Below are 15,385 nucleotides of genomic sequence, written 5' to 3'. Positions count from 1 at the left end.
ATGATTTTGTTGCTGTTTTCCAAGACTGTAAGTTGTAGAAAATTAATATTGATGCAAATGATTCTTGTCTAGAGACATATGAATGAATTTTGTCCCATGGAAGTGCAATTGCTCTCCCACCACCTCAAGAGTTTTGCATTTCTTAGCATATTCTTTCCAGCATTCAGCATTTCTGTTACCTGTAGCACCCTCTCCTGCTGTTTGGATTCTTCTCTGGATAGCTTTAGCTTCCTACCGGTTCCTTCATTAATTGAGGAATCAAATAAGACCTGTGATTCATATTCACTTTATATTTGTATGAGAATCATGATTTTAACCTTTGAAAATAGCGAATTTTTGACATGTATTCAGAGTACGAACCGTCACTTGCTGGTTCCTAGAATTGAAAGGACTCCTGATTGCTATGATCCTTTTAGACCTTCAAACGTAAAGAGATGTTCTCAGCCCTATTTCCCTCAGGGCGGGCAAGTACCTATCCTCACCAAGTACCTATCCTGACCATCAAAGATTGTGGAGGTCAACAGGTCCAATAGTATTCCCGATGTACTCAGTTTTTCCATTTATGACCTGCAGGGGGCGCTGCTACAGACGCGCCACCCAGCCGAGCGCACAGGACGTCAGAGGGGATTAGCGCGCAGAAAAGCAGGGCCAGGTCCAGAAGCCAGGCCTCGGCTCTACCGACCGTATCTTTATGGCAGCCGAAGTCAGCACGCGGCAGGGCCGCAGAAGAGGGCAAAGTCCTGTGCGACCGCAAAACCACTCACAGCCGGTCAACCGAAGGCTGAAGAGCAAATTCTCCGGAGAAGTCTCTCCCGGCCCGTTACTGAGCTGCCCCCCGCTGGGATCTGCACACCGCAGAGGAAATGAAGGATTCGGCTTTCCGAGACACTTTTTAACCTTAAACCCCGATCCGTGGGTTACGAGTCAATCACGTGGGTTTCACAGCAAACGCCCAAGCAGGTGCTACCTCCTGAGAAAGTGCGTTTTCCCAAAGTTGCACAAAAGATCTCGACATGGAGAGGCTTCTCTCTCTCTCTCTCTATCTCCCCCCCCCCTCTCAATCTCCCCCTCTCCCTCTCCCTCTCCATCTCTCTCTCTCTCTGCAGGGTCCCGATGGCCAAAAGCATCAAAGTCCTCATCCCGGGCCGCCGCCCCCTCCCACCCCCACCACGACCCCCTTCAGGTCCGGCCCCGCGTGCGCAGATCCCGTCTCCCGGAGCGACCTTATTCCCCCTTCCCCACGCACACCTGATGCGTCTGTTTCGGGGTGGGGGGAATTGTCTCCCCGCCTGGCCGTGAGTCGGCCAAGGGCACCGACGGCGAATCCCAATAGGAAAGGCGGCCCGAGGCCGAAACGACGTCTTCGCCAGCTCCTCCACTCCGGCCCTTCGAGTGCCCTGGAGGTGGAGCGAGCGCGGCCGGGCGCGGGCCCTTTAAGGAGGAGCGCGGGGCGCGGCCCAGGTAAGGGGCGGGCCGGCTGCGGATGAGCGCTGCGCGCCGGCGCCCGCCCGGGAGGCGGATTTGGAGCGCGCGGCGGCCGCGGGGGCCGGAGGGGCGGTGCGGCGGGGCCTCCGCGGTGTGGGACGCACCTGCTCGCGAGCGGCCGCCGCCCGCCTCCGCCTGCGCTCCTAGCTCCCTCGCCACTTCCGGGCGCTCACCTGGGGCGCGCTCACCTGGGGCGCGCTCCCGGCCTCGGGCGCCCCGGCGGCAGGATGAAGGACCGGCTGGAGCAGCTGAAGGCCGTGAGTCCAGCTGCTCCCGGGGCCCCGGCGGGCGGGGCGGGACTGCCGGCAGCCGCCGGGCGGTGCAGCGCCGGGGACAGGGGCTTCGCCTTTTCTCCCCAAATCGAGGCTGCGCGCTAGGCCTGTCCGTGGCATCCCGCGAGGGTGCCGCACCCTCCCCTCCCTGCGGGGTCATGTGCCCATGATTCACCGCCGGGCCGTGGCTTCCCTGACCGCCTCCGGCGCTCCCATTTCCTCCCCCCACCCCGCAAGCAGGACTCGGGTTCAGGGGTGTGCGTGCGCCCTTGTGCCCAGCGGGGCTTACGGGGGCTCAAGGGGTCACCTAACCACCTGCTGCCCGCTGCTGCCGGACGCTCTGTCCAGAATCGGCCTCCTCCACCCCTCTTCCTGTTTCCCTTCTGGACTGCGTGGGGGTCCAGCAGCCCCCCCACCCCGCCCCCGGAGCAGCTGAATTCCCAGGTGACTTCTCCAGCTGTGAGCTGGTCACGAGGTGTGGCCATTCAGTGGTCTGTTATCAACTCCAACCCTTGCCTTGAGATGGGAGTGGTCAGGGCAAAAGGACGGGAAGGTGGACCACCTCCAGCCCTGTGGCACAGAAGCCGGAACACCTTAAGCTACTTACTCTGTGGGGCTTGTGCCTGGGTATCTGTCAAGTGAGAATGATTATACCCGCTTGAGAGGTTTGCCCCAAGGATGACGTGACATAATGAGACTTGATATAGACAAGTGTAAAAAGCCTGGATTTTTGAGCCAGATATTTATTGACAGAGACAATAAATAGTTATCGAATGCCTTCCTTGAGGCAGACCCAGTGCTAACCCTCGGCGATCCTGGTAACACAGGCTGTACCGTAACAGAAGGTAGAATCTGGCCCTTGCCACTCACAGTGTGGTCTTTCTACTTGGGAGGTTGTCAGAAGTGTAGCAAGTTACCCTCAACTCCCCCCCCCCCCCCCAATGTAGAACCATGGACTCAGACACCAGAACCAGCTTACTGGCTCTCCCTTACACTCCAGCTCTGTTTTGTCGTCTGTAATATGGGTAGCTGTGAGAACTTAAAAGTAGGAAAGCATGCAAAAGAATCCTTTGGTGCACAGCATGTAAGACTAAGTAAGTGGCAAAGTTATGCTAATAGCTAAATGCTCTTTGGAAATTCATGTTGGGGACCATTGGGATGAGGCTGCGATTCTTAGGTGATTCTTTTGTGGCTCTTCCACCTGCTCTGGGTTATAGGGCTGCAGAGTGGCAAAGGAGCTGAGGATGTGAAAGAAGCAAAGGGACAGTTGCTTATCGTGGGAGGGAGCCCTCTTGCCCCACACTTGCTCTTTGTCACTGGAGCCTGGCGTCATACTGGTGACCCAAAGGGCAGAATTTATTGCCCCTGTTTTATAGACAGAGATCCTGGAGCTTGCCCTAGGCAGGACGGTTGTCCCATCACAAACTGGTCAGGGCACAGCCTTCAGCAGAAGACAAGCTCCTGACGATCTCCTCCATGTCCTTTCCCTCCTGTTACACCGCTGGGGGAGGCAGGGAAAAAAAAAAAAAAAGAAGAAGAAGAAGAAGAAGAGCATAATTTCGAAGATCTTCCTGTGTGAGCACACCCAGCAAGCACAAAACAGTGCAAAACTGAACCACAGACAGAGGCTGCTTTCTTCCTTTAGTTAGGAAATGTGTTTCCAGAGGAGGATACTCCAGAGCCCCCTTCAATAACCCATTGTCAACAAAGAGCAACAGTGCCTTAACTGAGCTTTAGATTCCAAGAATAAAGTCAACTTGCGGAGGCACCCAAGCAAGTCCTTTCTCCCATGGCTACCGTCTGTAAAACAAAGCTAATGATACGCTTCCTCTCTACCTCTTGGGGATGCAACGAAAGTGAGACTATAGACGGTGCTGTTATTATGGGTGCATTGTTCTGGAATCACAGGGTGGTTACTGTAGCGTTTTGGAGAAGTGTGGGGGTGCAGGGTAAGGAGCACAGGGTTGCGAGTTCAAAGGCTTCTTTCTAATTGTGGTATTGCCACTTAGTAGCTGCGTTCCTTTACGCCCTCCTCTTTTGCAAAACCGGGGTTTGGTTGATCTCAGAACCCCTTTCTGACATTGTTGCTGGTTTCTATGAAGACCTTTAAGAGTTATGTGGGTTTTTGGTGTTGATTCTACCTCCCGTACCCCCTCCCTCCCTGAAGATCCCATCCCTGCAACCAGATGTGCCATGCTCTCTCGCTGATTCCTGTTATCAGCCGAGCGTGTTTGTTAACCTGCAGTAGACAGTTCTGGTGGAACAGCCTGTGCTGTCTGTTTCTCTAGAGGTCTTTCTAAACTCTGGGGTAGGGGAGGTGATGATGGATAGCTGGAGGGCGGTCTTGTGGGTGAGATTGGCTTTGCTCTGTGTAGATGTTAGAAGATGTGGGGATGACGGTGGAAATTGGGAGTCTGTAAGGAAGCACTTCTGGTTGTTGGAGCTGCTCAGGGATGGGGTAGCCTGGTTGGGGAGGCAGTGAGCCCTCCAGCACCGGAGGGAGGGAGGCAGGCAGGCAGGCAGCTTGCTGAGGTGTTGAAGGCTCTAGGAATTGGGGCACCTCTCTGAGGGAGGGAAGGTGAGCTGGCTGATTTAGGGCCTCCTTCAGTCCTGAGACTGTCTGGCTCTGTGAGATGCTTTGTTTGTGAGCCTGTCCTAAGGCTTTGCAGTCCATGAAGACTGAGGCCTCAGAGTTGCACCTGTGAATTGGGTCATCATCCTTTTCCCATAGCGTGGGAAATGTTGTGAGGATGAAACAAGGCAGTCCGAGAGACTCACCCACCACAGACAATGAGAGTTCTCCAAACTGCTGCGAGCAGTGTTCTCACTGAGAGGCATACCTTTCTGATCCCAAGACCTGACTCACCTTCTCCCTGGACTGTTCCCTTCACCCTCCCCTGACAGGTTCAGGGTGCTCTCCTGTTCTTCAGTGACATAGGAAAGATTTGCCTAGGAATGTGTGGTGCCTACATCCAGCCCATCTCAGAAGATGGTTCTTACAGATGTCTCATCAGCTAAACTTTGAATCTGCTGAGTCTGGACAACTTCTGGACTGGGGTCTTTTTTTCCTCTGGCTTTCTTTCCATTCTGCAAACATTTACCGAGAACCTACTGGGTGTCAGTTTCTGCTATAGGTGCTGGGGTGTAGTGGTGATTAACCCATCTTCCTGGCTGTCAGGAAGTTCACAATCAGGGAGACATACAAGAAATAAACATGGTGATACCATCTTTGTGATCTCAGTGACCACAGGAACACCCTCTGGGAGATGGGCAGGGAATGGGGGGGTTCCTAGAACAAGTAATACCTGAGCTCAGGTCTCATTTTAATTGAGTTCCTTTGGATGCATGTAGAATTTCTTAAGAAAGGCAAGCAAGATCGTTAGAGAATAAATAGTCCTATCAAAGGTAGGTGACGGTAATGGAGAAGCCAGTGATGTGTGGAATAGAGGTCAAGGACTTTGACTCCCTGAAGACTGATCTACAGAAGATGAGAACTGACTTGGAGATAGTGGCCTCTCCAAGGCCAGTAAAAATAGCACACTAACAAAATCAACCACCGAGCTCCAAGGGCCAGCTTTTTCCTCTCTCTGTTCTATTTTGTGTCATGTTGCTTCCTAAAGACCTGTCCTTGACCTCCTACACTGTGGAAGTTCTGGGATCTCTGTGGAATGAGAGTCCCTCAGGATGGCACTGTACTGTAATCCCATCAGAAATAAATAGCTGTGCTTCCCCCCTTTAAAGCTTAAATCATTCAATAAACACTGATGGAGCCTCTACCATGTGCCAGGTGCTTTGGGTCATAACTAAATCTTCACATAACAACTTGCCCCTTCATTAGATCCCAACCTTCTTTAGTATGATTCCTTTAAGCTCAGAATTCCTTCCTTCCCCACCCTCTGTGCCTAGAAGGATTCATTCTGTGGGAGAGATGTTTTGCTGTGAGCAGACGGGAAGCAGAGCTGAGATGAGAGTAATGGGGATTGAGCAGGGATTAGAGAGACCCATCAGCCAGAGGCCAGAGAGAAATGCTTGGATGAGAGAAGGGGATTATTTTTATTTTTATTCCTGTGGGTGTGGGGGTGGCTGGGGACAGGCAGGAGCTAAGTGAGAGAAGCTCGTTCATGTTGTCCCCTTTTTGAGTGCTTTCTCCCTGTCTTGTCAAAATTCCTACCCCTCTTCCTGTGCTCATTCTTTATAGGTAATTACTCCTTCATTGAGCCTAGAATATTCGGCCTTCATTCCTACAGCCTGTGTTGGCCGTAGGTTGCTTTGCAATCAACTACTTTTCTTCTGTGAAGTCAGTGGGGTTGTTTGTTACCCTGGAGTGGATTTGAAGGCACCTTCTATTTGTTCATTTTAAGTTGGACTCTTTGTCTTCTGTCCTATTGTGTTGAAGTTCAGTGGTTCTAATACAATGTTATTGTCACCATATCAACTACAATAACATTGTTGAGCAGTTTCTTGCTATTGGACCAGACCTGTGTTAGTTGCCTCATATACTTGGTTTCTAATCCTCCCAGCAAGGTGCTGTTATATTTTATTCCCATTTTACAGGGAAGGGGATTGAGAATCTCTGGTGGGGTCGAGAGTTAACCATGTCTGTCTTACCTCATCTTACCACCCTGCACTTGATTTGGTCATCTCCCCAACTACACTGTATATTCCTTGATGCGTTGGCAAATATGATATTCCTTTGGGGCCCACTGCCTAGCATGCTGCATTGTATACCTGTATTTTTGTTTTTAAAGACTTATTTATTTGAAAGGCAGATTTACTGAAAGAAGGAGAGACAGAGATCTTCTGTCCACTGGTTCACTCCCCAAATGGCCACAACAACTGGACCAGGCTGGGCCAGAGTGGAGCCAGGAGCTTCTTTTGGGTCTCCCACATGGGTGCAGGGGCCCAAGGACTTGGACCATCCTCCTCTGCCTTCCCATGCGCATTAGCAGGGAGCTAGATCAGAAGTGAAACAGCCAGGACCTGAACCAACACCCATGTGGGATGCCAGTGCTACAGGCTGTGACTTTCATCTGCTGTGCCACAGTGCCCACTCCAAAGGTAGACCTGTATTAAGCATTGATCTGTTGGCCAGTTAACAACTTGGCCCTTACACATCCTTGAACACCCCATATTCATTACTGTGACTTACCGTTCTTGGCTCCATTCCCTGTGGGTTGGTGAAACTTGACCTGCCTGAAGTGGGACAGGAACTCAGGGAATCCCTAAGTTTGCTAATGAAGCCAGAGGTCACTGGTCCATGCCCAGAGACACATGAATTCCAAGGCTCCCAGCTACACCCAACCCTCTGCAGCCCAAGACATGGTAGAGGGTATCTGGCTGCTCCCCCCGCCCCCCACATCATCCTACTCACTCTGACAGGCTCAGTTACAGTGTCACATTGCTGCAGCAAGGTGACCCAGGCTGATGGCATTGACCAGGCCTTTCCTGGGGACTCTCACACATACTTTATTTTTGTTGGCACATAAAAACAGCCAAAATTGATGTGAGGGTTTCAGAAGCTATCTGCCTTGGGAGAAAGCACACACCATGCATGCCTCATTCTCTCCTGTAGCGTCATTACCATCCTGATGCCCAAAAGCTGTAAATGAAGCCATTCAGTGGATGAATGGGGCTCTTCTATAAATGTATTTACCTGAGGCTTCTGTATTCCCTGAGGAGCCTTATCTCCAGCCAGTTTTATATGTGGCCCTCCTGCACTGCCTCCCCTTGCCCCCAAGGTCAGCCTGCTGTCTGGCATGGGGCCATTTCCATGGCAACATCCCCCCCACTCTGTGCGGAAAGTGACTGAAGTTCAACCCCCTCCTAAAGGGATTAGTGGAGCATATGCTGTCTGGTTATGTTCAACTGTCTGGGTTAGGGCAGCTGTCAGTTTTTTTTTTTTTTTTTCTTTAAACAAACATTTATTTTAGACTACTTTTAGATTTACAGAAAAGCTACAAAGATAGTATAAAGTTCCTGTCTACCCCTCATCCGGTTCCCCTATTGTTAACAGCTTACATTACAGTGTGCACTTATCAAAACTATGAAACTGATATTGGTGCATTACTGTTCACTAAACTGTAGACTTTATTTGCATGTCACTACTGTTTTTTTCCTGCTTTAGGATCCAATCCAGGACACCGTATCCATTTCTTTGTCCTGTCTCTTTTGTTTTCTCCCGCCTGTGACTGTCTCTCAGTCTTTCCTTGTTTTCATGACCTCGTCGGTGTGCCATCTGTTTTATAGTGCCCTTCCTGTGGCTGGTGCTGCGTGCCACAGCTGGAGTTGGGGTGGGTATGTTAAGAGGTCTCATTCCATGATGGGTGAGAACAAAGGCTCCATAGCCACTTGTGCAGGCTTTGCTCTTAGCTCCGGCTTTCCTGTCTACACCACCTTGGGCAGGTTACTTAGCATTTTTATGCATGAGTTTTCTCGGCTGTAGGCTCAGGAGTGTCTGCAGAAGATTGTTGCAGGGGTTCCATGCCGTGGTGCGTAAATAAGGCACATGTCTTAGATGAATCCTCAGCACTTGCCAGGTATTCAGTGAGTTTCACCTGTTACGACCGTGGTTTCCGTATTCTGGAAGGACCATCGTGGGGAGGAGGGTTGTGGGACCGAGGCTGTAAGGAGGAGTGGAGGTGAGGGCTGGTGAGGGATTGAAACATTGTTAGTTTCTTCCTGCTTCCTCTTTGTGGCCTTGAGAACTGAATGGTGTGGTGTTGAGGAGCCAGGGTGGGAGGGGAGAGGGAGATAGAGAGAAGCTCAGGGTAGAGGAAGGAGGACCTAAAGGGGACCTGTACTCTCCAGGAGGAAGAAGGTGGCATTCTTTGAATATCTTTGAACAAAATCTCCTGGGATAAGAGATAAAGCAGGGGAAAATACAGCTTTCCTCACCCAAATGGCCTTCCTCTATATTTCCTCTGGGTAAATCCACTTGATCTTTGAAAGTTCCCCAAAAAGTCACCTCTGCAAACCTTCTATAACAGACTTCCATCTTCCCCAGACTCTACCTTGTATTTAGGTGAGGTTGGGCAGCCTGTCTTCTCCAAGTGTATAATTCCCGTTATCGCTCATCACATGGTGTTGTAATGATCTGTCTGTGGGTCTGAGACAGGGTGGTCCTGGCTGTCTCTCCCGCATCTGCACTGTTACTTGGCAGATGTTAAGTGTTCCGTAAATACTGTTGAGTGAATGAATGGGAAATGAATCCATGACTCTGCGTGGGATCTTGTAGTGAGGCAGAGAATATTATGGGTGTGGTGGCTGGTTGTGAAACCCCAGCACCCCTCTCTAAGTTAATGTAGCCCTGAACATTGGATTGCGTTAGGCAGGTTCTAGTCTTGGCTTTGTTCCTTATTAGCTGGGTGGCTTTGGATGAATTGACATTCCTAAGAACAGATTCTTTGTCTGTATGGATAACGTCTTCCCAGAGGGCTTTTTATTTGTTTGTTTTTGTTGTTTCTGTTTCCCTTCTTGAGACTTCCTGGCCTCTACTCTGGACCTGGCTCAGGCCCCAAGCAGTGTAAGCAGGCAGGAATTAACATGGCACATGGGAAAGGAATTCAGTAATGTTTGCAACAAACAGTATGCCTATTCTTTTGAGACACATATAGATGGTTGTAGGAAATATTGATCCTTTATTAAGAAACAAAAAGTGATATTCCACAAAATATTTCAGGGCCATGTCCTTTGACAATGATATAATGAGGAACAAACATGCCAATAATAGTTGTCCCCAGACTTACCCGCTTTGGAAATTTTAAAACACTTTTCTAAAGAATTCTTGGCTTAAAATCAAAGCAGAAATGGCAAACTATGTAGAAACGAATGGTGAGAAGAGTGGTCAATAGCAATTTGTGAGGATGTCACTGAAGCAGAATGCAGAGGGAGCCCTCTTTCTCAAAATGCATGGAGTAGGAAAGTGACAGAAGGAAGTTCCAGTAATGGCATGAAATTCTCTGTTCTTGAGACACCTGTTGTCATTTTCTAGGAACTGGCATTATCATTGCATCTCCAGCAGAAACTCTAATCAGAAGAAATAAGACCCAATTCTCTGCCACAGATGCTGTGGTGGTGAGCATTTAATATGTGCTCAGCATTGCTCTAAATATTTCACGTGCAGTAACTGATTTAATCCATCCAGTAGTTCTAGGATCAGGTTATTCTGGTCATCTTTCAAACAAGGAAACTGTGGCACAGAGAAGTTTATAACCTGTAAAGATTCCACAGCTACTGTGTGGCAGAGCCAGGTCTGCAACTCAGGCAGTAGGATGTATCTCTGTCTCCACGTATGTGCATATTCATAGGATTATATGCTCTCGTATCCTTGTCATTCATGGGTATTGATTCACCCAATTGAGTTATGGGTGTTGCAGCATCCCCTGAAAGAAGCAAGGGTGTGTTATGGGGCAGGGTGGGAAGAATGCCTTCAGGTAGCACGGAGAGGGTAAGAGCAGGGGCCTTGGGCTTCCACAGACCTGCTTTGAGTCCTAAAGTTGCCAGTTGTTAGCTGAATCATGTTGGGTGAATTAAGTCTAATTAAGCAGTTGCCGCATCTGTAAGTGGGGACAGTAATACTTACCCCTCAAGGTGTGCTGTGAGAATTTAATAACATATTTGAAGCCACGAGAGTGCCTGTGACAAAATGCAGGCATACATCCTTGCCTTCTCTTGTTATTGTTTGGCAGAATGCATGGAGTGCGGTCCTTGGGGTCTTTGGCTCTGATCCAGTGGTCCACTGACTGTGGGCCATGGGCCAGTCTGATAATGAGTGTATTTCTCAGTGGCTTCATCTTTCAAATGGGGCACATTCTGGCTTCAGTCCGATCATCACGAAAGTAGAAGCATGAGGGACTCACACAGGGTGTCTTTGTCCAACGGGCTCCTCTGATTCATCCAACAAGGGGAAGGTGTTATTCAGCAAGAAGGGGAACCCTCAGGGAGAGTTTCACTGGAAGAGGAAACGATGCATAATAGGGAGAGCTGGCTGAGAAGAAGGGTCATCTGACTGCCTAATTGGGGAACGGAGAGCACCGAGTGCTGGGGAGAGTTTATTGAGAGCTGACACACTTGGGCAGCATTTCTGGCTCTTTCAGAAGGACTGGAAAAACCAGATGTTGGGCAGCATATGCATGAGAGTGTGTCTGTGCCTGTTTGGAACTCTTGTAAGTGGTGGTGTTCGTCTTTGGGAACCCACAGACACTCATCCTAGAAGGAGAAAGGTAGGAGAGAAGCAAAGCAGGGACAAGACAAGCCAGATGTGTCAGGGTTGCGCTGTGGCTCGGCAGGTTAAAGCTGCAGCCTGCAGAGCTGGCATCCCATAAGGGCACCACTTCAAGTCCTGGCTGCTCCACTTCTGATCCAGCTCCCTGCTACTGTGCCTGGGAAAGTGGTGGAGGATGGCCCAAGTCCTTGGGCCCCTGCCACCCATGTGGGAGACCCGGGAGAAGCTCCTGGTTTTGGCCTGGCCCAGCCCTGGCTGTTGCGGTCATTTGGAGAGTGAACCAGCAGAGGGAAGTTTCTCTAACTCTGCCTTTCAAATAAATAAATAAATCTTACAAAAGAAAAGTGAGCTGTGATTATCTCTTTGAATCAAATTTATTGGAGCATGATCTGGGTTTACAAAGAGTAGACTATGCCTTGAGAGCACTTTGTCCTCACCTGGCCAGGCCACAATCCTTTAATACCTTGCTGTGAAACCTTAGGGTCCTTTCTCCTTTGTTTCACCCAGAAGCTCTTTCCTGGAAGCTCCTGGGCCTCCCGTCTTGTCCTGAGACCTTCCCATCTCCCTGGGGTCTGGCAGGTTAGAGAGCGAGCGAGCGAGCTGGTGAACAGTGTGCTCCTTATTTGAGATGACTTCCTTTTTCTTTCTCTGTTCCTGTCTCACAATTCTGATTTGTAAAAATCCTTAAGGAAATGCTGATGATTGACATTTCTGTTGCAGCTGGGCTTTAACTTAGGCTAAAGGGACTTCCTTCGTTGTGTCCCCTTTCTTCTTAGAAGGCACGCATTACCTACTTGGCTGGTTTTCCAGCTTGCTTTCCTCCTTTTTTGACAAGACTTTTTTTTTTTTTTTTTAAAACAATAGCATGCTATATTCAGTCCCAGTGTGTAAAGCCAGGTAAATGTGAAGTCATGCAGATTAGAGAGAGGAAAGGCCCGGGAGCCCCAGCTGTGGGCTGAATTTTCAGGCACCTTGCAGGTGTCCTGGGCTTCCTCAAAGCCACACTGGAAAGATGAGCCCCTTACTTAGTGAGAAAAGCATGGCTTCACAAGACAGGTGTCCTGCCAAGAGTGCTTTCTGCATGACTGGGCTGCTGCTCTCCTGGGCCCCTGGCTGCTGTCAGTCACATGCTGCTTTGAACAGGGTGCAGAGCAGTAAGAAGGGTTTAGGATAGATGAGCTACGCCTGAGCCCTGCTCTGCTCTTCAGCAGCGAGGACACCTTGAGTACTAACTTCCCTGACTTGCAGGTTCTCCACGAGAATATGTAGATGGGGTTCTTTGGCATGGTGTGCATAAAGCAGCTACAGGACTGTGGTCACCTAGCACCTAGCAGGAGCTCTCTCAGAGACAAATGTTTTTATTCATTAGATGAGCTAACAAAGAGGGCCCAAAAGTCTTGGAACAATAGAGAAACAATTTGAGAAACAGGCAGTGAGCCCGGAGCGGGAGGAATTGCAGGTGAAGTTGTTTGAGGTTGAATGCAGGACCCTGAATGGCTGCTGCATCGGGAGAGGAAGTCCTAGCCCTGGTGTCCTCTCAGTTTCAGGGCATGTTTGGAGGGTGGGGTCTGGGGGCAGAGAGATCTCAGGTTGTAAGTCAGTGTTGCCTGCTTCACTCACTGGTATCTCCCATCTCCTGGCACGAGAGGCATCAGGAGGCTGGGGAGGGAAGGCAGTGGGTGGCTGGGCTCGCGCTTGTCTGACTGTGGCTGATACTGCAGCCACTGGAACGTTCCTATTGCCACATGCCTTGATTCTCTGATAAAGATGCTCAAGCTCTCTTCCTGACCGCACACAGTAATGTGGGCTGAAGATAAGGGGCATCATGTGCTCTCCTTCCCCTTGGGGACCCTGACGTCCTTTGTTCTGTAGGAGTACGCCTGGGTGAGCAGGGAGGAGCCCTTGCCCTGGGGTCAGCTGGAGACCACTATGTAAGGCAGCCTGGTGGTCAGTCCGTTTCTACCCAACTCCAGATAAGGTCTGTGATGGCCTCCCTTGAATTTCCTGATGTGGACTTGACTTTGTTGTTGTTGTTTCATATTTTTGGGAGGGGTGTGCTACAGTGGTAAGAACTGCATGGAAAGATGAAAATCGAGAAACCTGTTTCTGTCCCTGTCTGTGACAGTAACTCATTATTTGAGTTAACTCTTGAGCCTTGGTTTCCCCATCATAGGTGTGGGGAGATGATCGTGAAATCATTAAAGTTAGTTCAATTTTGAAAGTCCTATTTTTTTTTTATTTATTTTTTTATTTTTTATTTTTGACAGGCAGAGTGGACAGTGAGAGAGAGACAGAGAGAAAGGTCTTCCCCTTGCCGTTGGTTCACCCTCCAATGGCCGCCGTGGTAGCGCGCTGCGGCCGGCGCACCACGCTGTTCCGATGGCAGGAGCCAGGTGCTTATCCTGGTCTCCCATGGGGTGCAGGGCCCAAGGACTTGGGCCATCCTCCACTGCACTCCCTGGCCACAGCAGAGAGCTGGCCCGGAAGAGGGGCAACCGGGACAGGATCGGTGCCCCGACAGGGACTAGAACCCGGTGTGCCGGCGCCGCAAGGCGGAGGATTAGCCTGTTGAGCCATGGCGCCGGCCAGTCCTATTTTTTTCCTTGCCCTTTTCTCTTTATGTTTAGTTAGATCCAGATAAGTCTATAGAGAAGTTGACTTGGCTAGATATGGTTACTTTATTGAGTTTTTACTATGTGCTATTCATTGCAAAAGGATATTTACAAATGGTTTTTAATCCTTGCAACCACCCTGCTATTCTCCCCACCCATCTCTCTATGTATATACAAATACATATATAAATACACACATGTTTTACTTCTATGTGGGTGTGTGAAGATATACAAATGTGGAAAAATGAAATTAAACTTGGTACAAAAACATTTTTAAATCCATGTAATTTTTTTCATAGTACTATTTCCCATTAACTTTTAAAAAAATGTTATTTAAGTTATACCAGTTTCATGTATTTCACATATACAGATTTAGAAACATAGTGATACTTCTCCCCCTACCCTCCCTCCTGCCCATGCCCCAACCCTTGCTCCTCCTCTCACAGCCCCATTCTTAATTTTTACAAAGATCTATTCTTAGTTTATTTGATGATCATATAACCCTATACTGAATAAAAGAGTTCAACAAATAGTATGAAGAGAAAAAAAACAACAACAACACTGTTCCTCAATGGAAGAGACAAGGGCTGTAAATAATCCTTGAATTTTAAAATGTCTATTTCACTCCAATACATTGTGTTTTAGGTATACTATTAGTTCCCATTAACTTTTTTTTTTTTTTTTTTTAATGTTTGTTTGAAAGCCAGAGATACACTGGTTTACTCCCCAGATGGCCACAGTCTTTGGGTCTGCGCCAGGCCGAAGCTTGAACTCCGTCCTGGTCTCCTAAGTGGGAGGCAGGAATCCAAGCACTTGGGACATCTTGTGCCGCTTTCACAGGTGTATTGGCAGAGAGCTGAATTAGAAGCAGAGCAGCCAGGACTCAACCCAATGTGGGATGCTGGCATTGCAAATGGCAAGTTAACCTGCTGTGCCACAATGCTGGCCCCTTCCATTAACTTTTTGAAGACCTCTCATGTGTGTGTGTATAATATATAATATAATACTATAATGTGTATAACATATGGAAGGAGGCAAGGCGGGGAGTAGATTTTTGCAGGGTTACTGTCTGTTGCTGTACAGTCTGGGAGTGAATGTTGGCATGCAGCCACTTTGTAAGCGAGTTCAGCCAGTTGATTCCTGCTTACTTTTCATTTGCTCCGCTCTGTCCCAGGGTGCTCCAGAGCAACTAAGACTTAGGAGACACTATTCCTGACTTCAAGTGGCTTATAATCGAGCTTGGAAATTTGTGGTTGCAACTCAAAATAATTAGATAAAAATGAAGTGGGTGGGGGGAGTGGGACCAGAGCTAGGCCATGAAGGTTGAGTCCAGAAAGCAGAGGAAGGTGGAAGGCATTCTAGTTACTGTTGGACCTCTGTAGTATCTGTGGGCTCTGCACCGACAGATTCAAACAACTGTAGATTGAAAATATTGGGAAAAACTTTTGCTCTGTACTGAATGTGTGGAGACTTCTTTTTTCTTGTCATCAGTCCTGAAACAATACAACAGAACAATTTTTTACAGAGCATTTACATTGTGTTAAGTATTATAACTAGAGATGATTTAAATTATGCAGGTGGGGAGCTGGTGTTGTGGTATAGTAGGCTAAGCCTCTGCCTGTGGTGCTGGCATCCCATATATGTGCCAGTTTGTGTCCTGGCTGCTCATCTTCCAATCCATCTCTCTACTATGGCCTGAGAAAGCATTAGAAGATGGCCCAAGTGGTTGGGCCCCTGCACCCACATGGGAAACTGGGAAGAAGCTTCTGGTTTCTGGCTTCGGATCAGTCCAG

The 15,385-nt window shown here is 48.9% G+C and overlaps 1 protein-coding gene across 3 annotated transcripts in view; it reads left to right on the top strand.

The window, feature by feature from the left end:
- The first annotated feature begins 1,628 nt into the window (after nucleotides 1-1,628).
- The window catches only part of STX3 (syntaxin 3), a 45,623-nt gene continuing 31,866 nt past the window's right edge, over nucleotides 1,629-15,385 (top strand). For all 3 annotated transcript variants that reach the window (XM_062196073.1, XM_062196075.1, XM_062196074.1), the window contains exon 1: nucleotides 1,629-1,742. In XM_062196073.1, the coding sequence (XP_062052057.1) occupies nucleotides 1,713-1,742 (30 nt within the window). In that variant the 5' untranslated portion in view covers nucleotides 1,629-1,712. The remainder of the gene's footprint in view (nucleotides 1,743-15,385) is intronic.

Source organism: Lepus europaeus, chromosome 7 (assembly GCF_033115175.1).
Source record: "Lepus europaeus isolate LE1 chromosome 7, mLepTim1.pri, whole genome shotgun sequence".
NCBI classification, from domain to species: Eukaryota; Metazoa; Chordata; class Mammalia; order Lagomorpha; family Leporidae; genus Lepus; species Lepus europaeus.
Note: the sequence above shows the minus strand (reverse complement) of the source record. Positions and strands in the feature narration are given on the sequence as shown.